We start from the raw sequence: 25,459 nt of genomic DNA, 5'->3' as shown, positions 1-25,459 counted from the left end.
AAATCGGCCGCTGCGGAGAAAGTCGTCGTTAAGAAATTGCTCGGCGAGGACATATTGGATAAGAAAACGTTTGTAAAGGAAGCAAGAATCATTCAAGAGTTGAAACATCCAAACATTGTGAAGTTCAAGGGAATCTGCAACAATCCCTTCGCCCTTATTCTCGAGTTCGCGCCCGCCGAGTGTAAATAATCCATTTCGCAAAATAAACATTTTTCGGAATTACTACATTCAATTAGTTTAGAAATTACTACATTAAAGAGGAGGTGACCAAGATCTTTGAGAATATACTATAATGTAATGTTTAAATGTATTTTCGCGACATGAAAGAGGTAACGCAAAATAGCAACTCTCCTAAAATTACTATTTTGCGAAATATATTTAAATACGGTTTAAGAAATGAGAGGAGGCCAAAATGTTCGGTGATATACTAATTTGTAGTGTTTAAATGTATTTTCGTGACGTGAAAGAGGTCACGTTGTCACCGCAGGGTGAAAATAGTCCATTTCGCAAAATAGTAACGCTCCTAAAATTACTATTTTGCGAAATACATTTTAATACGGTTTAAGAAATAAGAAGAGGCCAAAATCTTCGTTGATATACTAATTTTTAATGTTTAAATGTATTTTTATGACATAAAAGAGGTTACGTTAGTCACCGCTGAGTAAAAATTGTCCATTTCGCAAAATAGTAACTCTCCTAAAATTACTATTTTGCGAAATACATTTTAATACGGTTTAAGAAATAAGAGGAGGTCAAAATGTTCGGTGATATACTAATTTGTAATGTTTAAATGTATTTTTGTGACATGGAAGAGGTCACGTTGTCACCGCAGGGTGAAAAATTCCATTTCGCAAAATAGTAACGCTCCTAAAATTACTATTTTGCGAAATGAATAAAAATCCTTCTTGTTAATGAACGATTACTCCAAATTCCTTGTGAAAGTTTTCTTTACCTTGTTAGAAAATATATCTGCATTATTCCTTTAGTTTTGTTCTATCTCACCTGATTTCGTTTCGTTTCGTTTCGTTTCGTTTCGTTTCGTTTCGTTTCGTTTCGTTTCGTTTCGTTTCGTTTCGTTTCGCAAAATAGTATAAGCCTTTTAAAAAATATTTCACCATGTTTACTGTTATAGCAATGGGTAAATACAATCTAAGGATGCTGAGTAAAACTTCCAAATCACCGCAATCGAGAAGGCATCCCTCTTTCCGTCTCTGGAATATTTATTATGCGAAATCCAACTCATGAGTTTCATTTTTATTTTCACTTAAAAATTGTCATGCAAGACATAAATTACCACGAAATGAAGCTCATTAGAGATTAAGGTGTGTAAAGAAACCTCCGATTTTTTCTTTTGAGTTGTGGCTTGTTTAACTTGAACTTCAACGGATAAGTTTGGAACATGAACTGATCGCTGAAGCGCTCGGGGAAGACAAATAATATTTTCCTTTGTGTTCTTTTTCAGCTATGGAAGTTCCTCAAGGCAAGACAGATCAAAATCGTGAACAAGACGGCTCTCCAGGTTTGAAAACACTGAATATGAACATTAGCACTATTCCACAAAAAAATCTTTCATGTTTAGAGTAGAGCTACCACATATTGCAAGTTTACTGTAAATATTGATCCTGACCATAAATTTTGTTTGAAAGTAAAATAAGTACAACGACATAAGGATGGAGAAACATGAAATTTAATCGTGCTGAAAATATTGCGTGGCTTTCAAAGCTGTTAGTTAGAGCCTAACCGGAAAAAAACGGCGGGCCAGTCTGCTATCTTTTGGCGGATATTTTCACCTCATTTTGCTTAAAGAGATCTATCACTAGCAAGGAACAGGGTTATACCCCATTCAAAACAAAGCTTAAGTGTGTCCACGAGAGCACCAGGCAGTCGTGCTACTTACCATCTCACTGATTTCAGTGAAACTTGGCCAGTTTAAAGGATCTATCTCAAACTCAAAAAGACAAATTGGTTTCTGTTTTGGTTTTTCCGGGGAGAGATAGACAACCCCCCGGTTTTTCTTGGTTTTTATCAGGGAAATCGCTTCAAAATAGGTAGAATGTATGAAGCTTTCACTGCCATGTTATTTAACCAATTACTCTGAAGGTTTGCACACATATTATTACATCCTTAGTAAATGTTCGACGCAAGTATCAGTCAATTTGATAGACGGCTTGTCAATCAACAGAGGCAAAGAAACGACTGTGTGCTTAGACCTTTCTTTTCGATTCATCCAAATATTTAGCAACTTTGAGGTCAAATATCTCCCCTCGCCAGAAAGCTACAACGCTAATCTTAATTTCCCTTTATAATCCATCATTTCATCTCTGAAAACCATCAAAAAAATCTCCAGGCACTACCGTATTTTTGTGTTGAATGCCTTTTTAAATTTGCGACTGTGACAAGCTTCTCTCAACTACACCAGTCACGCAATTCTGGATCTAGACGGTCACTTGACCAAATAAACCTACATTTTTTAGCTCTTTATACAAGACGATTGATCAAGAAAGCTAAAAAATGTGAAGAACTTTCAAGATTTTCGTAGGAATGGAGAATTTCACGCTTACAGATATGCGTGCAAGGGAAAAATTAATGGGAAAATCGTAGCGTTTCTTTTTTCTGTCATTTATTACTCTGGAGATTTGTTGAAATCAGCAAATATGGCTTTTGTACGACACAAAACACTCATTAGTCCATTATTTGATTGTTTGTCGTCATCACTGCTCATTTCAGGGGATTTTAAAGTCACACGCTGCGTGTTAGTTGACATTATCACAAGTTCTAGTGTGCTACAACTTCGGCTTTTACAGACGAGAAATTCTGCGCTCTCGCTCGAGAGCAAATATCGATAGCTCCATCAAACTAAAAACTGTGCTACTATCCCGAAATAACATTAAAATAGTGTTGTCGTTGTCACCTACCGCCATCGAGCATTTCTTTGCAGAACTCCGCCAAACCAACATCTGTTGCGTGACCCGTAGACTTTCCGTAGGAATTATTCAAGCGCGTTGTTCATGCTGTCTGCTAGATGAAAATTTCAGAATAACCTGCAGATCTCTATGATTATTTGCTTGCTTCTCTCGTAAAATACAGTATTTTTTTAAAGCATTTTATGACTACATATAAATCCACATCTCTCTCGATCGAGTGTTGCCGGCGTTTGATTGCGTGACTAGTAAAATTTATTAATCATTAACTAAGGGATTAATTTAGGGAAGTATTAAAGGAAAAAGAACTGGGTCAGCATTAGATTCCATCCACCAAAACCACCTCGGTCGAGAGGGACTGAGATAGAATATTTAATGACTTGCAAAACATAACCGAAGATTCTCGGAAATCCGCAAGTGATGTAGCCGAACATCCGAAGCTGTAAATCCCATGATTCTTGAGGAACAAACAGAAACAGCATAGCGAGAATTTTAAGTCGCGAACTATTGCTTGATGGTAGACATGCAGATAATTTAGGATACGTAAATTCTGTTGATGAGGCGCATAAACTTATTGCGGAATTTGAAACAGGATTGACGACGCAGTTTTCTTTTATATTGATATAGCTCTTTGGCATTACAAAGCTTTGCTATCGCTATTGTACATTCTCACTAGTTTATCTAGTTCAAGTCCTCTGGCATGGCTTGGATGATACCACAATTGTGGAATCATTCGGGTTAACTTAATGCTTACACCTCCTTCCTCAGCCAGAAGTCACAAAATACTGGGGGAAGATGCATGAGATATTTAAGGAGCAAAAATTCGTTTTTTACTGGTGTGCCTTTCCTAATTTTGGGAAGGAAAGGTTCAATTGCAAGCACGGCATAGATAGAACAGCTGGAGAGAAAATGCGAGAAATTTTATTTTTTTCAGAGAACAAGGTAGTTCTACTCATGTATAAACAGAACAAATCCGGTTTAATAAATTATGAACGTTTGGTCGGTCAGCAATTGTGCACCATAAAAAATAATTAGCCAGAGCACTAACCGCTAATTAGTAGTATAAATCTTTTGTCTCCCTGAACATCTAACAGTGGCTATAGATAAAATTAAAAAAATATATCGTTGATGGTTTTGGTCAAAGTTTTGGTGGATGTTCCCTAATGATATCCACCAAAACTACGTAACATCTGGGCACCTTTTAAATACGTGAAATATCTGCATAAAATTGCGTAAAAAAATGTTTTATAATACTACAATCGAACAATAAATTAATAATTACCATTTCTTGAGTAAAAAGTTTTGACGCAATTTCCCAAACAAATAATACACTTAGGTCATCGGGATAAGTCGGCATGTTGTCGTAGCATCGTAATTTTCATTTAGTATAACAAGTCATGAGTTGTCTATCATTACATCTCAGTCCCTCTCGACCAAGGAGGTTTTGGAGGATGGAATCTAATGCTGACCAAAGAGCTGTAGCCCTCATTCATTAAAACCCCGAATAAAAGTGAAATAAACGCGATTTTATTGTAAGTTTTTATGAAAGCTCATAAAAAGATCTAAATTTCTGTTAAGTTCGAATGTGATTTTTTTCCTTGTAATCTGTAATAAGTCTACTAATAAGTCTAGTCGTCAACGCTTCATTCATAGTTTGACCTTTAAGCTGTCGACTGAAGTAACGCAATCGTATTGTTTTGCCGTAATAAATGACTTTTGAAAATGTTTTAAGGATCTATTAATTAAATTAATTTTGCATGACCATTACACACATTTGCTCCCGGGTATCGTGGAAAATTATTTAACCTAGTTTACTCAACATTTTGCATTGATGAACAAGATAATTTCTCAAATCACCGCTCAAATTTACAGCCGATAATCATGTAGCATGTCCCAAGTTAGAGGAATCATGCATCTTATGCACTTATCAGCGGCCATCCCGGGGGGGTTGACCCCGGTGACATACGGGGAAATAGCGCGGGATTTTCTGACCTTTGTCGCCCGGGACTGGGGCATTGGACGACTTTTGCACTTCCGATGCAAGATACACGGGGAAAGACCCGAGGGATTTGTAACATCGCCGCTATCTTCAAAAATGAAAGATCCGGACCGCGGGGACTGGGTATTACCGTTGAACGGCTTCCAAAATGGCGACGGAGAAAAAGATAAGCGTGTCTTACGATTCTCCTGTAAATCTGTCCCCTTTTGTTGGTCATCCTTCCCTAACATAGCGCTAGAAATCTATGATCTCTTCCATGCCAATCTTTTGATGATTAGGTGTTGAATATTTATACTGTCATCTGTTTGAATTATTCATATTTTGCTTACTATATATATTATTGTTAAACTTTTATTAAAAACTATGCAGAAAATTACGTTACAACTTGGAATTCCTTTCAAATTATGCTCCCCGGGGTGGGGACAGTGGTAGCTTTTTGTGGAAGAATATTGGCCTTGGATAGGTGGAATTTGCAAATGTCTTAGTGCAAATGCCCGAGGGTTCTCCTGGGTCAACCCCCCGGGATGGCCGCTGATAAGTGCATTATCTCAGAGAATTCTCAATGATTATAAATTCATTCTTAAACCAACAACAGCAAATTTGGCTTACCCTTAACAATTACTTGCCTGCCAAGATCGCCATCTTCACCAGTAACATGTGAGACGAACAGATATATGATACACTCCCCATAAATCAAGTGTCAGGGGATTAACTTGATTCACTTGAGTCGATAGTCGTCAGTACCGCAAAGTAGTTTCCTTTGCGGAATGTCGGTCAGCCCCATAGTTCTTTTTCCTTTAATATTTCCCATAAAATTCACTTGAATATTTTTCTTAGCTAATCAATTATTTTTATTTTAGTTATTGATTGATTCTTTTCGCTTTTTTACTCGTGGTCATTCTTGGTCACTCGTGGTCACTCATTATCACTCGTAGTCACGCGTGGTCACTCGGAGTGTACTTTTAGACATGATCATCATCCATAAAGTTGGAGTAACTAAAAATATGTGAGGCGTGTTGCGTAAATGGACGCCACAGGACAAATATTTCAAATATCACGATTTCCCAACACATCCGTTGTCATTATTCCTGGAATGTTTTGGTGAAATTTGACGAAAATCGGACAAATCTATGTACCCTATAATTTCGCTTAAATTTGTCGTATTCCTCCTAAAATCAAATTCGAGATTTTAGCTCATAGAGGTTCGCAAACAACAACTCCCCACGCCAGGAGATCATCTCGCCTCCTGAAACCGCAAACAATGGGACAACTGCACCTCCTGGCGTCAATGACGATGGATCAAAGATTCTCGATCGCTCGGTGGAACGTTGATGAGGGCGACACAATAAGGAGCAAAGTTGCCAAAGCAAAGGAAAGCCCGTGGCAAACATGGAGAAGCCGGAAAATGTGCTGAGGAGCAAGACAAAAAATCGACAGACAGCTTTTAAAATTACGATTCGAGGCAATTGTTGATGTCTTTGTAATCAGGCTTCAATAAAGAAAAGGAAACCTCGTTTTTAACATTGTGTATGGCAAACGTTGGTTGGACGGCGACTTCTTTGTTCGAAATATGGACGCCATCGTGGAGCTCCGACATTACATTCTCTTTTACAAAGGAAATTTTGTTCTTTTCTTTACAGAATGGTACTCTTTAATTTCTTTCTTCTTTGGGCCTTTTTTTTCTTTTTTCTTTTTTTTTTTACTGATGACTTTTTTCCGCTCTTGATTTTTCCGTGAGCAAAGATTTTTCCACAAGCAAAGAGCTTCTACGAGTGATTTTTTTAAAGTGCTCGATGTAAACAAGATATAGGATTACATTTAAATGAAAATCGAGCCTCAACGTGAGCGGTTGCCGCAAAACTCGCCCAGGGGATGCGCCCAGGTCCGAGATTATGACACCTTCCTAATTTATTAACTTTCATTTTAAAATAAGTTTTTCTAAATAAATCGGTTGCTTTTAAAGATTTCGGAATTATTTTATGGAAACTTTATGTTGAATATTTGAATTCAGTTTAGTGAAATAAAGCAAAATCGATTTTTTCGACCTCTGAAGGTGGAAATTCCCTCTGCCCCCGGTCGCTCGCAGCTAGGAATTTTCCCTTTTTCCGTGGTATGCGTATGGCATACCATAGTGAAAACCCAGCTGTGTTTCTTTTTCATTGCATGGACAAATTGCAAAGCTAGTCAATAGGGATACGTAAAATCTTATCGATTTTCATCTTATGTAAACATTGGCGGCTGGATTGATCAGAAGCGGACGAAAATAATTTTCTGACAAAAGAAAACCTATGGAAATCATTTCCGCATATCTATAATTTCATTCAGTCAAAAAAACTACCGGTCATATTAAGTACGTTCTGAGGTATTTTCGTTCCGAGGCAAGGCAAATACAAGCTGGAGAAAACCGTGTGAACAAAGATCATTGCGTGACAATGCAAAGATATATTGAGGATTGGAGAATGGTGGAGTTTGGATTGGGCAGGCGAGGAAAGATTTGGATTCCAGCAGCTAAATTTAACGAATTCTGCAAACGTAAATTCGAAAAACGCAGGTTACTATTTTTTGCTTTTTTTGTCAGCTGTATATAGGTTAATTATTCTGCGGTGTTGGATGGTTACCATAATTGTGAATCTCTTCGTGATAATCCGGAACCTTGGCTTTTGAAATAAGAGCAACCTTGCTTTGCAGTAAGACCTGTATCTACAAGTTCACAGCCATGTTTCATCATGCACGAGTTGGCCATGATTCTTTGATTAGATAAAGGAGACAGTTGAATTTATTTGTCATGCTGTGGTGTTTTAATCGATTTCTTTCTTACCACAAACTTAACTACAAATCTCTAGGAAATAACTTAGGTACAGTCTTTAACTTAAGTACAGTTTTTCAGTTGCATTAAAGTGTATACGGCCTGTTTTCGTACTTATTGACGTTTTCGATAAACAAATCACGGCTCAAAGGAGAGAAGTCTGTCAGCGGGGATGGAAATTGTTTTTACCGAGCTGTTGCTTTTAGGAGGGATGAAACAGGCGCTGAGAAACACGAGGTGATTAGGAGGTGGAGTGGCAGTTTGTTTCAGAAAAAGGTTTTTTAGCTGCGACTCTTCGCTATTTTCAAATACAAAAACAGTCACAGTTTCTTCAACACTAAAATTTTCTACGGTGGTTTCTTCGGCTGATCTAAATGACTAATCATGGTACACTGTAACTGCACAATTTCTTTCAATGCTACACTTAGTAGCTCCCAGGCATCCAACGGAATCACCTTTAGGCGTCTTACTATACTTACGTCTATTTAAATTGAGCCGCGGCTTAATTCTTTAAATTGAACATACGATTGTTTTGAGATTAAGGTGTGCAAAGAAACCTTCGATTTTTTCCTTTGCATTGTGGCTTGTTTAACTTGATAAATTAGGAAAATGAACTGACCGCTGAAGCGCTTGGGGAAGATAAGTAATATTCTCCTTTATGTTCTTTTTTTAGCTATGGAGGTTCCGCAAGGCGAGACAGATCGAGATCGTGAACAAGACAGCTCTTCAGGTTTGAAAACACTGAATATGAACATTAACACTATTCCACAATAACGTCTTTCATGCTTAGAGTAGAGCTACATATTTGTAAGTTAACTTTAAATACTGATCATGGCCTTAAATTTTGTCTGAAAGTAAAATTAGTACAACGACGTGAAGATGGAGAAACAAGAACCTTAATCATGCTGCAGATATTGCGTGGCTTTTAAAGCTGTTAATTAAAGTCTCACCGGAATAAATAGCGGGCTAGTCTGCCATCTTTTGGTAGATACTTTCACCTCGTTTTGCTTAAAGTGATGCATCATTAGCCAGTGACAGAGTTATACCCCACTCAAAACAAGGCTTAACCATGTTTTAAAGCTGTTTTGCCAAACATAACTTGAAATATTCAGTTTCTTCATGGGAGCTGCTTAAACCAATGTTTGTCGGCTTCAAATATAGCACAAATTGAATCCTATGGACAATTAAGCTTTTTGGTTCACTATTTCTGATTTACAACAGTTAAGCCCGGTCGAAACAAAGTTTATTTTGCGACGCAAACTTTCTCTGTTACCACAAGAATATACAAAGGTATTTGCAAGACTTGGTACTTCTCTGTAATGTTGATCGGCCGGACTGAGTAAATCCGAGTTCTCGCGGCTCATTGACCTGATACCGAAATTACATCGCGAAGATGAAGCTCGGTACGATGTCGTCCTCTTCGATCTTAAAGAATTAAGGTACGTTTCTTCTTGGAGGGGGGTGGCTGGGGAATTTTGGTAATTTTTCCAAAAAAAGTGTTGGCCCTCCCTGGCCTTTTAATAGAAAAAACTCCTGACCCCCCATTTTAAGGTGACTGACAAAAGTGCGACACTCCCCTCACTACTTCGTGGTATGTTACATGCCGTAGTTATCTCAGAACGTTTCGCTTGTGAACACAAAATGTTTGAATGTAAATATATCTCGATATTAAATGTGTGTGAGGTGAAACAAGAAATTGCGAACATTCCCTGTGGGATATTAACGTTGTATGGCTGAAGTTTGAATATGGAAGTATAAACTTTGAGACTTTGTAAGTCCTTCTCCAGGCACACAAACTCCACCAACCAATCCCGATTACACCAAACTTCCCGACTTTCACCTCCTCCACGTACGAAAACATCTACGAGTGGCCGCAAACCTAATGATTATCAGCCTTGAGCTCAAATAAAACAGATGTTTCAAAAGGGTAAGCTCAAAGCAGGGGATAAAAAGGCAATCAAAGAGTTTTCTGAAAAACACATTTTCTCAGAAAGCTTGTTGCAGATTATATTGAGCATCTAACTGACATTGAAATGAGAAAAAGATAAGCGGCGGACAGATAATGAAAGGAAGTGTGCCGAAATAAAGAAACAGGGCTAGAATGACATTGACTAGGAAGATCTCTATCACAGAAACCAGTCGCCATCCCTTAGAGTAGGTAAACTTGAACTTTATTGCATTTAAAGGAAAGAAAGATGAGAGAGTTAGGGTGGTGAGGCACATATTGGCAGTAAGATTTTGACTTCTATTGTGGAGGACAGTCAGAACAACTTTCAGCCAGCCTCTGACTCAAATTCAGAGTCTGACAGTGACTGGGTAGAGCGCATTGTTGGATCTAGTAGAAACTCGGGCAGCGGATAGTCAACAGGAGCAAGAGGCTGAAGAAACGATACCTGAGTCTAGTACGCCTTTGCACACAGAAATGGCACAAAACTTCATATTCGACTTACAGTCACTCCGATCTTGCTTTCAAAATAAGCGCCCCTTAGCCTCAGCTTGGCACTAATAATTAGTTACCAGACTTTGTCTTAAAAACAATTTGAAATTAGCCTACATCACCACTACATCAGAAATAGAAATCACTGTATGAGAGTGAAGAACTGTCATGCGATATATATATGTTATTTGCCGGCTAGGAGGTCCGTGAAAAACTGAGGTCTTGACACTACTGCCCGAGGCCGTAGGCCGAGGGCAGCATTTTCAAGACCGAGGTCACATTTTTTCACCATAAGGACCGACCCTTAGCCGGTAAATAACATAGTTATTTTTTTGAAACTTGACGAAATTCTTTCCGAAAGAACCCGAATGATTTAGGGCTGTAAATACGGCAAGATCTTCTATAAACTGAACAGTTTTTGAGCGAGTAAATGGTAGTTAAAATAGAGATGATGCAAATTCAAGAGAAATGCCTTAGCGAAACATTTTCATTACCGTAACGATAATTTAAAAGGCTTCCAAACAAACTTTGAAACATTATTTTTACAAGTATCTGTCACAATCTGACACCTGTCAATTAGAGAGCGCGTAAGTATAAAAAGCGTAAGAACATTTGAAAAACAACGGAACTAGTTTGGCAAGGACTTTCACGACAATGTTTTCTTCAAAAACAGTCAATGATCTAACGGAAAGTATTATTCACTCTCATCGACGATTCATTCACGTACGAAGATTTACCTCTGTTTATTAAGTGAAGGGCGAGGAAAGTAATTGTGAGTAAATTCAATTTTTTTATTTTGAAGTTGTGAGAGTCTGCAATGGCGTGTGTAAATCTGGTCTTTCCTTCACAAAAACTAAATTCGAATGGCACATTCCAACGAGACACAAGGGGATTTAATGCGGTCTTTTCTCAAAAAATTCCTTTAGTTTCTGTTGTGCAATTTACGGTACAAATGTTCAGATAGAACGGACTTGGAAAGACTCACCGAGAGCGTATATTTGTTGTAGAACTTAAATTAAAACTTCGCTCGCTCTTTCACTGCGAACAAATTGCTTGAGAAAATTCAGGTATTATATGAATGAAAGTTCCATCGTTCAGTTTAACTGTAACCGGATAGTTCACGTTTTAACTTTCCAGGTACTTTTTGTGAACGATTAAAATTAATTGCAGACGGGTTTTAGGCCGCTTGTCAACCAACGTAATGACACTATTGTTCATACAAATTCATTCTGAAACCAATATTTTTCTGTCAACCAAAGTGATTTGAGTGAGAGAAAAGAGAGGATTAATAAGGTATTCATCGGCTTGAGTTAATGACCGACGTGATTGCTTAAAAATACTGCCCAGCCGGAAAAACGAGATACGTTTATGAAAAATGGCAACGAAAGTTGGGATCTACTTAGCGACTCACGAAAGCGTTACCGTGGCCCGTGGCCCGGCAGAGATAGGAAAATACTGGCCGGGTAAGGAACCAATCAAATTGCAAGATTCGTTACCGTGCCCTCTAAAAAAAAAATAATTTAAATTACCCATCGAGAATGATAAAACCTTAATCGAGAAAAAGACTGATGTAGCAATATACTGAGAATTAAATATTAACTGTCGAGAATGAGAAATTGTTGCGTGAGAAAAAGAAATCACTATGCGAGATTATCGATTACTTTTTCTGAGCCGGTGAACAACAGCTAGTAAGCGGAATATTTCTCTCAAAATGGCGGAGCAACTTAGTGCAGAATACTTTACAAAGTTTGTTGATTCTCTAAAGAGCACCACTGAAAGGGACTTTCGTTTATCACGCATTGTTCATGTAGGATTAGAAATCTGTGCCAGGAAGCTTTAGGAATACACAACAATGCTTATCGCCATATCGCTGTCTCAAAATTCCTCTTCAAACCTGTTTGAGCTGTTAGAATTGTCTTTAGTCGTCTTATTAAGAAAGACGTCAGATATTTTAAATGTATCATGCCTTTGTCTAAAGGAAAAAATTCCATTGGCATTCTCTGTAAGTTCAGGAGGGAGACCGGCGTACATTATTACAAAGGAAATGATCGAGCAACTGCGTGAGACTAGTTTAAACTGGATAAGTATAGGAACATGCCTTGGAATCTCCAACCACAGGCAGCCCAAGCTCCAGCTGTGAGTTGATCATCTTGCGAAATAGCAGTCATGGCGAAAATATAAGAGTTTATATGGGAATATTTACGACCGCTGTTGGGAATAAAAAAATACATTCAAATTCTCAATAAAAATACCTCACTTTACTTCCACAATGCATCGCCTGTTATCTGACCGCTTACTATTTTTTCTAGGTTTACTATACAAGAACGGCTTGTCTAATGTTGCAAACCTAGAAATGGATAACTTGCTAAAATGGGTTCTTTTAAAAATAGCAAGCTGTCAGATAACAAGCGCTGCACTTTCATGTTACAGGCAGTCTAAAATGTGGGGCTAATGCACAAATTGGCAGACATTTGGAATTGATTATGATGGTTGACTTTGATAATGACTGATATTGAAACAGAAAACAATGTTTATTGTGCCAGGGTCACACAGTCAGCTTACAGTAATTACACAATAGGATTGACCCTCTCTCTGACGATGGAAACAATGGAATCAGGCATTTTCTGAACACTGTGACGATCATTGAAAGTTTCAATATTGAATTTAACATTTATCAGCGTCTAATCAAAATTATTTTGATATTTCCTTTGATGATAATGGAAGTATTTGTACATGATCATTGTTATCCCTCCCTCACATAGGAAAAATAATGCAGACGCTGTGTTAATTACAACATAAAACATTGTGAAGATCAACCAGTGAATAAGACTGAAGTTATGCTGTTGCGTTCGAAGCTTGTATAATGAAATGGCAATAATTTTTTTTTTCAATAGTTTCAAAATTGCACTGAACACTAAGAGAGGATGAAAATTTTCATGCTTCACGATTTGTCTGGAGGTATAAAATGAAATTAATGACATTTTTTAACGGCTGTCACCAGTATAATTGACCCTTAATGATAACTTCAAGTATGACTCCTGAATTTTGATGTAATCTTGATGGATGCTGTTATTTTCACTGATTTATCATCGAACCATTTTCACTTTTGTAGATGCATTTATTTGGTGGTGTAAGTAGTCCACTGAAATCAATGTAGCATTTAGTGCAATTTAAAATTCAGGCATTGATCTCCTAGAAGACACGTAATGGTAGCAAAAGCGACATGTCACCTTTTACCCCGAGTTTTCGCATTTCAAGGGGCTGACAATTTAATATCTTGTTATGTTATGACCACTTACACTTACTACTTAAAGTCTTAGTGATATTAGAGATCAGCTGATAAAATTTTAAGTTAGAGTTTGTAGTCATGAAACTTGCATATTTTACATCTCTCTCGAAAGGCTTCCTAACTTGTAACCAAACTAACTGCCAGTGACAACTGTAATGACATTTGAATAGATATAAATTTGTGACCTAATTCTTTTTTTTTTCGGAAAGTTTAGAAAATGCCATCAACAGTAACTTGTATTCTGTGTTAAAAAAAGCCTTATACCAGTAATGTGAAAATGTTATGCAAAACATAAAAAATTGTAAAAACTAAGAAGCAAATTTCAAAGTATTCATTTCAAAGCATTCTGAGTGTTCATTTCAAATTGTTCACATCTTCCATACTCAACAATACTACAAAACAGGCTTGCTCCTCTTTCATTACATTAGTGAACTCCTCAAGCAGTGCTGGGTATGATTCATATGTAGATGGAATTTTTAGCAATGGTCTACATGTTCTGGCAAAAAGACATCGACGCTACCCTTCAAGGATAGCAAAGTGCACATCTATGTTGTGTACGTACAGTGATCACATCACTACCAGTGCAGATCCAGAGAAACATGGGTAAAGATTTGCAATTCAGTGACTCTATAAACCGTTTCAGTTGTTCAAAGGATGTCAGTTCTGCTTCAGTTGGTTCTTCAGCTCTGAATAACTTGTTAATTAATTTGGCGGCTTGCTTTAGTCTCGAGGGACTGAAAGTTTTCATTAGAGCATAATATCTTGAGAATTGGACTCCACCAGTTGATCTCTAAGAGTGATTAGTGACCATTTTCTCCTATCAGTATCCCCTCTAAAACAAACATTAAGATCATGAGAATAAGGAAATGATCACGAACTAAAGAGGCTCTTGGTTGTTACACAAATTCTCTTTGTCAGCACCATAGGATATGCATAGAGAACAGTACGGAAAAAAAGTATGCTGATGTTAGGATGCAAAGGATTAAAACACTTGAATAATATAAAAATTCCAAGACATCTTCATCATTAGGTTTAAAATCATCGCCAAGGCACTTGTCCAATGCCTCTCTATCTTCTGTAGTTACAAATTGGCTAAGTCTTCATATCAACGTCTCTGAAGTGGTAACTTCATCCCCATAAAGATACAAGGCCACAAAAAGATGTAACAAATGCACTAGGCAGTAATTGGCCCATTGGTAACCATATAGCAGAACCTAGGCAATGGCTTCCCACTATAGTTTCGGCATGTCATGCTCAATAAATGGGACTTTTTAATTGTTTCCAATCATCAGTGATGTGAAGCACTGTTGCCAAAGGCATGCTAAAACATTTAGAAGAACCTTGTTGCCTTCTCCCTTCTCTTCTCTACCAGCAGTGGCTATGTTTAGGTTATGGTGCTTCTAGGAATGCAGAAGGAGGGGGGAACAAAACATTTGTTAACACTTATCCTCAAACTGCGACGGGTGATTTTTTAATAAATTGTTTCACTTCGATATCAATCTCCTATGTAGAAAGCTTAACGGCCGATGATAAGGCATCACCTAAAGGCTGGTTTTCTTTTACAACGGAGTCGGAGTCGGAGTCGGAGTCGACTCCGATATTCAGTTTTCACTCGAAAAGAAGTGCTCTTACCACTTCGACTCCGTCATTAGTGAAAACCAGCCTCAAACAAATGGAGAGAAGGATATCCCGAAATGATTATTTCTTTTTTTCCATAGTTTAGTAATAAACTGTGGGCAAAGACCGGAAGAGCATTTGCAATAAAATTCATCCAAGGTCAAACTTAGTGCAATCCATCGAGCAACATCTACATTTCGTTAGTTTCCAATCAATTTGGCCATTTGTTAAATAAAAATATTATTTACATTCAATTGTACGGATATTTGAATAAGAAAAAAAAGTGGAAAGCTAAATGCAAAAGGGAATCTCTATGAGGAAAAGAACTTTTTGTGTATTTATGATTGCTAGATTACTATTTTTTCTTCTCACGAACGCCATTTTTTCCTTTTTCACATTGGAGGGTAGGCGACAATTTGCAAAATACACAAAAGATGAAACCCAACGACAAAGCTGGAAGGGAAGAGACTTACAGAAGTCTTGGCATTGTCCATCAAAATTCAAGCGATTTTCATGAGGCCATTGAGTACCATGAGCGCCATCTGCAAACTGCAAAAGAAGGGGGGGATAAAGCTGGACAACAACGGGCTTATGGAAATCTTGGCAATGACTTTAAAGGCTTAGACGATTTTCATAAGGCAATCAGTTACCACGAGCGTCATCTACAAATTGCAAAAGAAGTGGGAGACAAAGCTGGAGAAGGACGGGCTTATGGAAATCTTGGCAATGCCTATCGGATGTTAGGCGATTTTCATAAGGCTATCAGTTACCACGAGCGTGATCTACAAATTGCAAAAGAAGTGGGAGACAAAGCTGAAGAAGGAGGGGCTTATGGAAATCTTGGCAATGCCTATCATAGCTTAGGCGATTTTCATAAGGCTATCAGTTACCACGAGCGTCATCTACAAATTGCAAAAAAAGTGGGAGACAAAGCTGGAGAAGGACGGGCTTATGGAAATCTTGGCAATGCCTATCGGATGTTAGGCGATTTTCATAAGGTTATCAGTTACCACGAGCGTCATCTACAAATTGCAAAAGAAGTGGGAGACAAAGCTGAAGAAGGAGGGGCTTATGGAAATCTTGGCAATGCCTATCATAGCTTAGGCGATTTTCATAAGGCTATCAGTTACCACGAGCGTCATCTACAAATTGCAAAAAAGGTGGGAGACAAAGCTGGAGAAGGACAGGCTTATGGAAATCTTGGCAATGCCTATCGGATGTTAGGCAATTTTCATAAGGCTATCAGTTACCACGAGCGTCATCTACAAATTGCAAAAGAAGTGGGAAACAAAGCTGGAGAAGGACGGGCTTATGGAAATCTAGGCATTGCCTATCATAGCTTAGGCGATTTTTATAAAGCTATCAGTTACCACGAGCGTCATCTACAAATTGCAAAAGAAGTGGGAGACAAAGCTGGAGAAGGACGGGCTTATGGAAATCTTGGCATTGCCTATCGGATGTTAGGCGATTTTCATAAGGCTATCAGTTACCACGAGCGTCATCTACAAATTGCAAAAGAAGTGGGAGACAAAGCTGGAGAAGGACGGGCTTATGGAAATCTTGGCAATGCCTATCGGATGTTAGGCGATTTTCATAAGGCTATCAGTTACCCCGAGCGTCATCTACAAATTGCAAAAGAAGTGGGAGACAGAGCTGAAGAAGGAGGGGCTTATGGAAATCTTGGCAATGCCTATCATAGCTTAGGCGATTTTCATAAGGCTATCAGTTACCACGAGCGTCATCTACAAATTGCAAAAGAAGTGGGAGACAAAGCTGGAGAAGGACAGGCTTATGGAAATCTTGGTAATGCCTATCGGATGTTAGGCGATTTTCATAAGGCTATCAGTTACCACGAGCGTGATCTACAAATTGCTAAAGAAGTGGGAGACAAAGCTGGAGAAGGACGGGCTTATATAAATCTAGGCATTGCCTATCATAGCTTAGGCGATTTTCATAAGGCTATCAGTTACCACGAGCGTCATCTACAAATTGCAAAAGAAGTGGGAGACAAAGCTGGAGAAGGACGGGCTTATGGAAATCTTGCAATTGCCTATCGGATGTTAGGCGATTTTCATAAGGCTATCAGTTACCACGAGCGTCATCTACAAATTGCAAAAGAAGTGGGAGACAAAGCTGGAGAAGGAGGGACTTATGGAAATCTTGGTAATGCCTATCGGATGTTAGGCGATTTTCATAAGGCTATCAGTTACCACGAGCGTGATCTACAAATTGCAAAAGAAGTGGGAGACAAAGCTGAAGAAGGAGGGGCTTATGGAAATCTTGGCAATGCCTATCATGGCTTAGGCGATGTTCATAAGGCTATCAGTTACCACGAGCGTCATCTACAAATTGCAAAAGAAGTGGGAGACAAAGCTGGAGAAGGACGGGCTTATGGAAATCTTGGCAATGCCTATCATGGCTTTGGCGATTTTCATAAGGCTATCAGTTACCACGAGCGTCATCTACAAATTGCAAAAGAAGTGGGAGACAAAGCTGGAGAAGGACGGGCTTATGGAAATCTTGGCAATGACTTTAAAGGCTTAGACGATTTTCATAAGGCAATCAGTTACCACGAGCGTCATCTACAAATTGCAAAAGAAGTGGGAGACAAAGCTGGAGAAGGACGGGCTTATGGAAATCTTGGCATTGCCTATCATGGCTTAGGCGATTTTCATAAGGCTATCATTTACCACGAGCGTGATCTACAAATTGCAAAAGAAGTGGGAGACAACGCTGGAGAAGGACAGGCTTATGGAAATCTTGGCATTGCCTATCATAGCTTAAGCGATTTTCATGAGGCTATCAGTTACCACGAGCGTCATCTACAAATTGCAAAAGAAGTGGGACACAAAGCTGGAGAAGGACGGGCTTATAGAAATCTTGGCAATGCCTATCATAGCTTAGGCGATTTTCAATCGGCTATCAGTTACCACGAGCGTCATCTACAAATTGGAAAAGAAGTGGGAGACAAAGCTGGAGAAGGACAGGCTTATGGAAATCTTGGCAGTGCCTATCGGATGTTAGGCGATTTTCATAAGGCCATCAGTTACCACGAGCGTGATCTACAAATTGCAAAAGAAGTCGGAGACAAAGCTGGAGAAGGACGGGCTTATGGAAATCTTGGCAATGCCTATCATAGCTTAGGCGATTTTCATAAGGCTATCAGTTACTATACAAACTGACAGGAACTCTCCGAATCCACTTGTATATCTCTTATCAGGCTTCCGTTCAGCTTTTGTCTTTTTATCTTTCCGGCAAAGTTAACAGCTTTGAGATTTGGACCTGAAATACGGTTTATGCCGTAGGCAACAGCGCAAAGAAGAGATATTATGCTGAGATGCATGTTTAGTTTTCACTGTGAGAAAGAATATGATGAAAAAGGATGAATGTTCAATTCATTTCTATTGACAAACTAGATAAGCAGGTGCTAAAAAATTGAACAAATAAAAACGGTATAGGCAATATGATATGTTTTTTTTGGTGACCGTCAACATAGGCAGGTTGCTAGACAGGTATTAGGCTTCCTTCAAACTGCATTAGGTTGCAGTGTTTTCCATTTTTTTAAAACTTTTTTCTCACCGTGACTATTCTTCTTGAGGACTGATGGTTGAATCATCTTTTTCTCATACAGAGAGTATAAAGGAAAGGACTTGGTGAAAGGACTTTTTAATTTTCTTTAATTATACATATTTGCACTCTAGTATCTATAATTGATTAATTTTCAGCGTCTATGACTCTTTCCTCGTCAAAATTTAATAGCATCTTTAAGATCCTACTCGGAAATATAACTGATGTCGAGTGAAGCTGTTTAGATAAAGATGACAATCTAATGTTTCGTTTTCATTCTCAGAAATCGGAGTCGGTGCGTGCAACATAAATTGTCAAATGCTCTTAAGCAAGTTTCAAACCTAAGGCTTATTTTAATTAGTCCATTGATTTAATAATTACGGCAGGTACTCCGGCATAACTTTCTGTGTCCCCAAAATTTTCCTGAAGCTTTTTAGAGCTTTTGAGTGTTTCTTTCCCTTAGCCTTCATGCATTGTAATTAATTACAACACAGAATTAGAAAAATATAGATGAATCTGGGCCATTTATCAAGAAATAATATTTTAAAGAGTAAAAACCAAACGTTTTCGACACTAGGTTATCATGAGGGTAAATAAACACCGTCCGCCAAATTGACTATATTTTATTTACCTAATTCCCGATGGGAGGAGTTTCGTGACGAGTTTTGTTCGGGAAGTGGCAGAGAGCACGTTTGAAGAGAAGTTTATTGCTGATTTTGAGTAATTTGTTGTACGTGTGAATTCATTTAGTGATGTAGTCAATGGTGTCCTCCACATTTACTTCGGTGAAAAGCGAGAAGACGTCATTGGCAAACACGTCTAATGACCTGGAACCTACATGCCATCCCCTGGAGAATCGTTCGCATTCCTTCAACTGGGGCATGATCTGCACGGAGAAGTCTTTTCATCAACTAAGAATTCTTGAAGGTCTCATGATGCAACTTTTGCAGCCTAGTTTGAATAAGCAAATTAATCCTTACGTTGCGAAACGACTCCCGTCGGTAATTACTTAAGGATATAAAATATGCAATTTAGCGGACAGTGCTTATTAATAATAAGCTAATGATAATAACCTAATGTCGAAAACGTTTGGTTCTTACTACTTAATTTTTTGTTTCCTTGTGAATAGCACATTTTTCAACTTTAGCGAACTTAATGGACATAGATGAATATGTTGTAGTTTGTAGTTCAATTTTATCCCTGGTTCAAATTTTATTTTCGTTTGTCTTGGTTGTTTCTAATGTATGATAATGAGTTTGAAACAAAGGAAAATAAAATTTGAACCAAGGATGAAATTGAACCACAACAAAAGTGTGTCCATCAATCTTCACACATAAATTATACTTTTTTCAAAACAAAAGTTATTTGAATCCCAACAAAGTGGAAAAAAACTCCTCAGGTCTAAAAGTGTCCATGGGACTAAAAGACAGAAAAAAATATGAAATAGAAGACTGAGTCACAAGAAATAAAAAGCTCAGTTAAGGCCATGAGTACAAAATTTAGGCCTAGAAATTATTTTTCTCGGGGCTGTGCTTGTAGTCTGCAATCTGCAAACAAACTTAGTTTTACGGAAGACAGAGTGAATATGGTTTGGCTGTCTACAATTATGGAAATATTTGGACAGTTTAAAGATGCCTGCAGTATCAGTTTCCTTGTTCTGAGGTCATTTTTCAAAGGCCATAGCAGCTACATTTCTTGTTATCAACAATTCACAAGCTTTCTTGCTGCTAGAGGGACTTGTGGCCAGTGCAGTCATTAGTTGTGGTCACAAAGGAAGCTTCGTAGGTAAAGAGGAGATATGACATTCATCCACTTTTGAGAAAGGTACGCGGATAGTATCAAGGCTCATGAAGCCTTTCAGGTATTCTAAATGGAAGCTAAGAGACATCTTTACATATACGTTCTGGCCGAGAAGGAGAAAATTGCCAAACTTATAGAGCCACAGTATGTCGAGGCATTCAGGAAGTTTGAGAACGACAGAACAAACTTTGAGGAGAAGTTACATGTTAATCACTTCTGGTAGTTAAGGGATTAAAGAAGTACACTGATCTTGCGAGGTGCTACAATGCCATTTGAAACTATCTTTGCAGTCTCAACCAGCCGAAGAAAGTATCTGAGTTTTACACTAAAGCTTATGAGATGCAGGCTCGTATGGGATTTGAACCCAGGCCTCTGCGATACCGACCAGTTGGCTTGTTAGCTCAGTTGGTAGAGCGCTGCCCCGGTATCGCAGAGGTCATAGGTTCAAATCCCATACGAGCCTGAATTTTTTTCAGGACTTATTCTCACTACTACTTAAGTAGTGTTCATAACTGCGGGGATCGCTTCCATATTCATTTCTTCAAACGCAGTTCACATATATGATTTTGGATCAATATCAGTATCTGGGCAACTGCCCACCTACCCCTCCCCTAACTCAACAACAGTCAATTGACAACAAGTTAAGGCTAATGTTAGGTTAGGGGAGGGGTAGGTGGGCAGTTGCCCAGATACTGATATTGATCCATGATTTTTATATCATTTACAGTAAAGTTGGATAAAGAACCAGCTGCCTCTTTTTCGTTAAAATAACTTAAGTCTTTGTACAAAGCACTTTTATAATGTCACATTTTCAGTTAGGAAATCTGTGAAGCCACTGTTGGCCTTCAGTGTGGTTAGCTTTACTTTCCTGTTTGATATCGAAAGAGACCGTCTTTAATCGGGGAATGGAAGTATTAGTTTACAATTTTGATTCAGAAATAAAAATAACTTGGAAAGCTTCTCCTTCTCAGTAGACGTCGCAGCTCAGCAGATTCGGAAGCAAGGATGAGGAGCCAAACTTTGTATAGTGTCAAAGAGTAAGATTACGGGATCTGTTGAACTAATTTGAACTTATGATAATTCAATTGGATTGGTATTTGCTTTTTAAAGTTGTTTAAGTTTACTTATAATATCCACGTACACTGTTTTAATAGGCAGATTTCCGATAAGTTGATTGTAGATATCAAACAAGTAGCTGAATGATTGCTCATGTTTATTTTCCGGTGCAAATGTATAAGTATTATTTCGAAGGAAATGCTTTGAATTCGGGATTGGCTTTAAAGTGCATACGTGTTACTCAACTGTAGTAATTTAGAGATTAGTTTCTGGTATGGTTTTTAGCACAAACGGAAATGATCTGGGTCGAATTCATATATGTATGCTAAAACTGATTTTTTTTAACGTAGGATCTTCCCTTTTTGGGAGGTGCTTTCTATTAAGAAGCTGAGTCATTATTTTCGCTCTTCGCCCTTTTGACCTGATACTAGTCTTTCACAGACTATTTCTTCCTGGAATTTCTAGAATCGCTGACCTAGTACCATGATCTGAGGTATTTTTGCAACTTTTACTGAAGCCATTCCAAACTAATATTTCAGTTTAAAGCTTTTTCTTGCGTCAGTTTAGCGTCGATCAACAGTCTAGGTTATCAGATGACGCAATCAAATCACGTGACTTATGATATTGGAACCTTACTCCTTACGTGCATTTCTTGAATGATCTCGGAAAACTGTTGAAATGCCAATCTCACTCAAGTCTTACTGAACAAAGAACGATGAAACCAGTCAGCTTTATTGAACAGGAGAGAAAGGATCAAGGTGACAGTCGCGCAGTTTTTATTAGACGTAGAACCCATGTAATTATATTTACTAGCGATTGCAGAATGATTTAAAGCCAGGCGTTTTTCTTTTGTTCTAATTTTTGTTTCTCCTTAGATACAAAATTTAAACTATATGTGACAGTCCGTCATGATCAGTTCCCTTCGCTGATAATTTTCTAAAACTGCACCTCTAATCGAAACATGCTTCCCGCGGCTGGAAATGGATACTCTCTTAGACAACATAATATCTTTCTTACCTATGTACCGTCATAGAGTCACCAGCAGTGCCATTGTATCCTTCAACAAAAAGCCGGTACTTGATAGCCATGAGGGGGTCCCCTTACTCTCTGTCCAAGAAAACCCAGTCTTGCTACAATATGCGACAATTTTATTACGAAGCGCAACAGAAGACACATCCTTTCCTTTTGGATAGCAAAACGCGACTAGTTCACATGCAAGATTTACGTCAAGAGAAAAGCGAGAATTAAGGCTCTATATATGCCACTCTCTATCAGACTGATTTATACTGTCTTTAACAGCCTCTCATCCGGTATTCATCGCCAAAATGACCTCAAAGTCATTTGAATTATTTTTTCTCGAAAACCTAACTGTTTTTGTTAGTCTAGTCTCTTTCCCCTAACACCAACGGCGGGCAAAATCCTATCACGATTATTGTCCGAATCTACTTCTCCATCTCTTATCAGGCTTCTTTTCAGCTTTTGTCCCTTTATCTTTTCGGCAAAGTTAATTGCCTCGAAATTTGGCCCTGAAATACGGCTTATGGCATAGGCACAGGCGCAAAGAAGAGATATTATGCTGAGATACATGTTTAGTCTTCACTATCAGAAAGAGTATGATAAAAAGGAATGAGTTATTTCGTTCTATTTCCTAACTAGATAACCAGGTGCAAGAAAATTGCGAGAATAAAAACAGTATAAACAAAATGTTTTGTTAACTTTCTGCTAAGCTGGTTTTCATTTCCGTCAGAGCTCAGACGAAGGGCTAACGCTCGAAACGTCATCCTTCTAACTCATTACGGTGCCCAATTTACGTATTCAACTCAGTTGCTAACACTAAATTACCTGTTATTACGGAAGCAGAGAGGGGACAATCCAAAAATATTTTGCAAATCCGGAAAAATGTTCAGAATCGATATCTAATAGACAAATCGCTTTTGGAAAGTTTGTCAAATCGAGGGAACAATTTCAGATCCTGGTTTTATTCAAAGATCCACAAATAACTTTAACGAAAATCGAAAATAGTCTTCAATCCAGGAGTCTTTCCAAAATCCAGAAGATTTACGAAAATGGAGAAAAATATTTTGTGACGTGACACTTGCGCCAGTAGTCAGCACTTTGTCACATTACAGCTCATCGTATCGCACTAGGTTGCACCAGGTCGACTTGGAGTCAGTACGCGAACGGACTAAACTGTACCAAGTGTATTGGAAAAGAATTTGTGAGTAATGAGCTATTCTGCCGTCGATGTGGAACATTAAAGAGACCAAACATACATAATCAGTCCTTGCTGAAAACGATTTCTAAAAAACCTCAGACCATCTCTTACAAAAAGGGAAAATTTCTTTAAGACATGCTTGTAAGAGCATAAATATAATTTGAAGGCGATAATGTGACACGACCACAAAAGCCACATGGGGAGTCTGTCGGTGTCGGTCTGTCTTTCAATGATCTTTATTCTCACGGCCGGGCGAAAGTGTCACGTGATCAATGAAGTTTGAGAAGCAGTACGCAAGGTGCACGGATTTGGCTGCCCAACATCGAAGGATTTTTTACGTCTTCGGGTAGGCTATTGGAAAGTGCAGAAGGGCAAAGGAACACTAAGAGTAAGATTTCAGGGGGTGGTAGAGGTTTCGTTCGATTCTCGCATTTCATGTGCGTGACGTGTTGTCGTCTCGCCTTATTTTAGACATTTATGCCTTTTTTTAGATGGTTTTAGATGGTTTGCGAGTGGCTGTAGATTTTTTTGAGGTGGTTGTTGAAATTTTCGAGGTAGTAGTAGATGGTTGTAGGTGGTTGTAGATGGTTTTAAGGTGGATTTAGATCGTTCCATGTTTTAGTGCTTACGGTTAACTGTGTTGTTTCAGAACTGTTTCCTCTTAGGGGTGAAAAACATATCAAGCTATGCCCATAAAACAGGATCTTGGTACCTTTTAAGGGTTCTTTTCTAATTTTGCGACAAGCGGTTTTAAATCTGTGGTACAAGGGAGGTCAGGCTGTAATTTTGATGCATGAGCATTAATGCCAACTCAACTCATGATTTGAGATACCTCCCCCAATTCTATTTAGCCCCCTCACTAATCACCCTAATCCAGTTTCCCAGCCCCCACCTTCCCCAGATGGTTATAGCGGGTTTCGCCCATAGCGAGTTTCGCACATATCGTTTCGCCCAGAACGAGAATGGTTTCGCCCAGAACAATAAAGGTTTCGCCCATAAGTAAAACTTCTACACTCTCACTCGGAAAACGTCAACCTTATAAACGTTTGTATGCACAGAATGAAGAAAAGTGACTTGACCTGAGATCATGAAATTTTGAAACGAACAAGTTACTGTTGAAACGAACAAGTCAATTATAGCTTTCACTGTGGAGCGGGGATTGTTAAGGTAATTCGCGCACAAAATACTGCAGAGACGTCCGTTTGTCGTAAAAGCATTGCTATGTTTTTTTTGCATCAATTTTCTTCTCGAGAATTAAATTAAACGCTTTTGAAAACACTTGCGCGTGGAACATATCATCGTTGCAAATCTTTTGTACACGGAAGATAAGTTCCGCACGCCAGCTTATGAATACATCTGAATACGGTTTCGTGAATACTAAAAAGTCGTGTATGAACATTGTATGAACAGAAAACAAAAGCCCGGTTACCGGGCTCATCTAAAGCATATGTCTAAAGAGGCCCTTAGCCTGGATAATCACTGACTGTCAGTCTGGGCGAATCGAATTTATGCCTGGGCGAAACCATTCTCGTTATGGGCGAAACGCTTCTTGGGCGAAACTCGTTATGGGCGAAACCCGCGGATACCAGAGTGACTATGCAGTTTCGGTACCTGACACAATTACTACTCTGACACATAACCAAGAATTGCCACTGCAAGAAGCTAGAGATGCAGCCTTCAAAACTGGTGATCATGATGGAATCATAGCCTGCCAAGTGGTAATGCAGATTGCTTCTTTTTATTTAAACTGCT

At 38.5% G+C, this 25,459-nt stretch overlaps 2 protein-coding genes across 4 annotated transcripts in view; both read left to right on the top strand.

Moving 5' to 3' along the window:
• Nucleotides 1-25,459, top strand: part of LOC149053037 (nuclear protein localization protein 4 homolog) — a 281,781-nt gene that overhangs the window by 10,143 nt on the left and 246,179 nt on the right. Inside the window, exons 4-5 of one of the 3 annotated variants that reach the window (XR_016188848.1) lie at nucleotides 1,463-1,519; nucleotides 8,400-8,783. The exons of 1 other annotated variant lie outside the window; for it this stretch is intronic. The gene's annotated coding sequence lies outside the window, so the exon portion shown is untranslated. Of the gene's footprint in view, nucleotides 1-1,462; nucleotides 1,520-8,399; nucleotides 8,784-25,459 lie in introns of those variants that run through there. One more of the 3 variants, XR_016188847.1, reaches the window with a different exon arrangement.
• Nucleotides 15,211-19,947, top strand: LOC149053050 (uncharacterized). Its single transcript, XM_089213118.1, has one exon. The coding sequence runs from the start codon at nucleotides 15,504-15,506 to the stop codon at nucleotides 18,249-18,251; it is 2,748 nt and encodes a 915-aa protein (XP_089069244.1). The 5' UTR covers nucleotides 15,211-15,503; the 3' UTR covers nucleotides 18,252-19,947.

Source organism: Pocillopora damicornis, chromosome 1 (genome assembly GCF_964200805.1).
Source record: "Pocillopora damicornis chromosome 1, jaPocDami1.2, whole genome shotgun sequence".
NCBI classification, from domain to species: domain Eukaryota; kingdom Metazoa; phylum Cnidaria; class Anthozoa; order Scleractinia; family Pocilloporidae; genus Pocillopora; species Pocillopora damicornis.
Note: the sequence above shows the minus strand (reverse complement) of the source record. Positions and strands in the feature narration are given on the sequence as shown.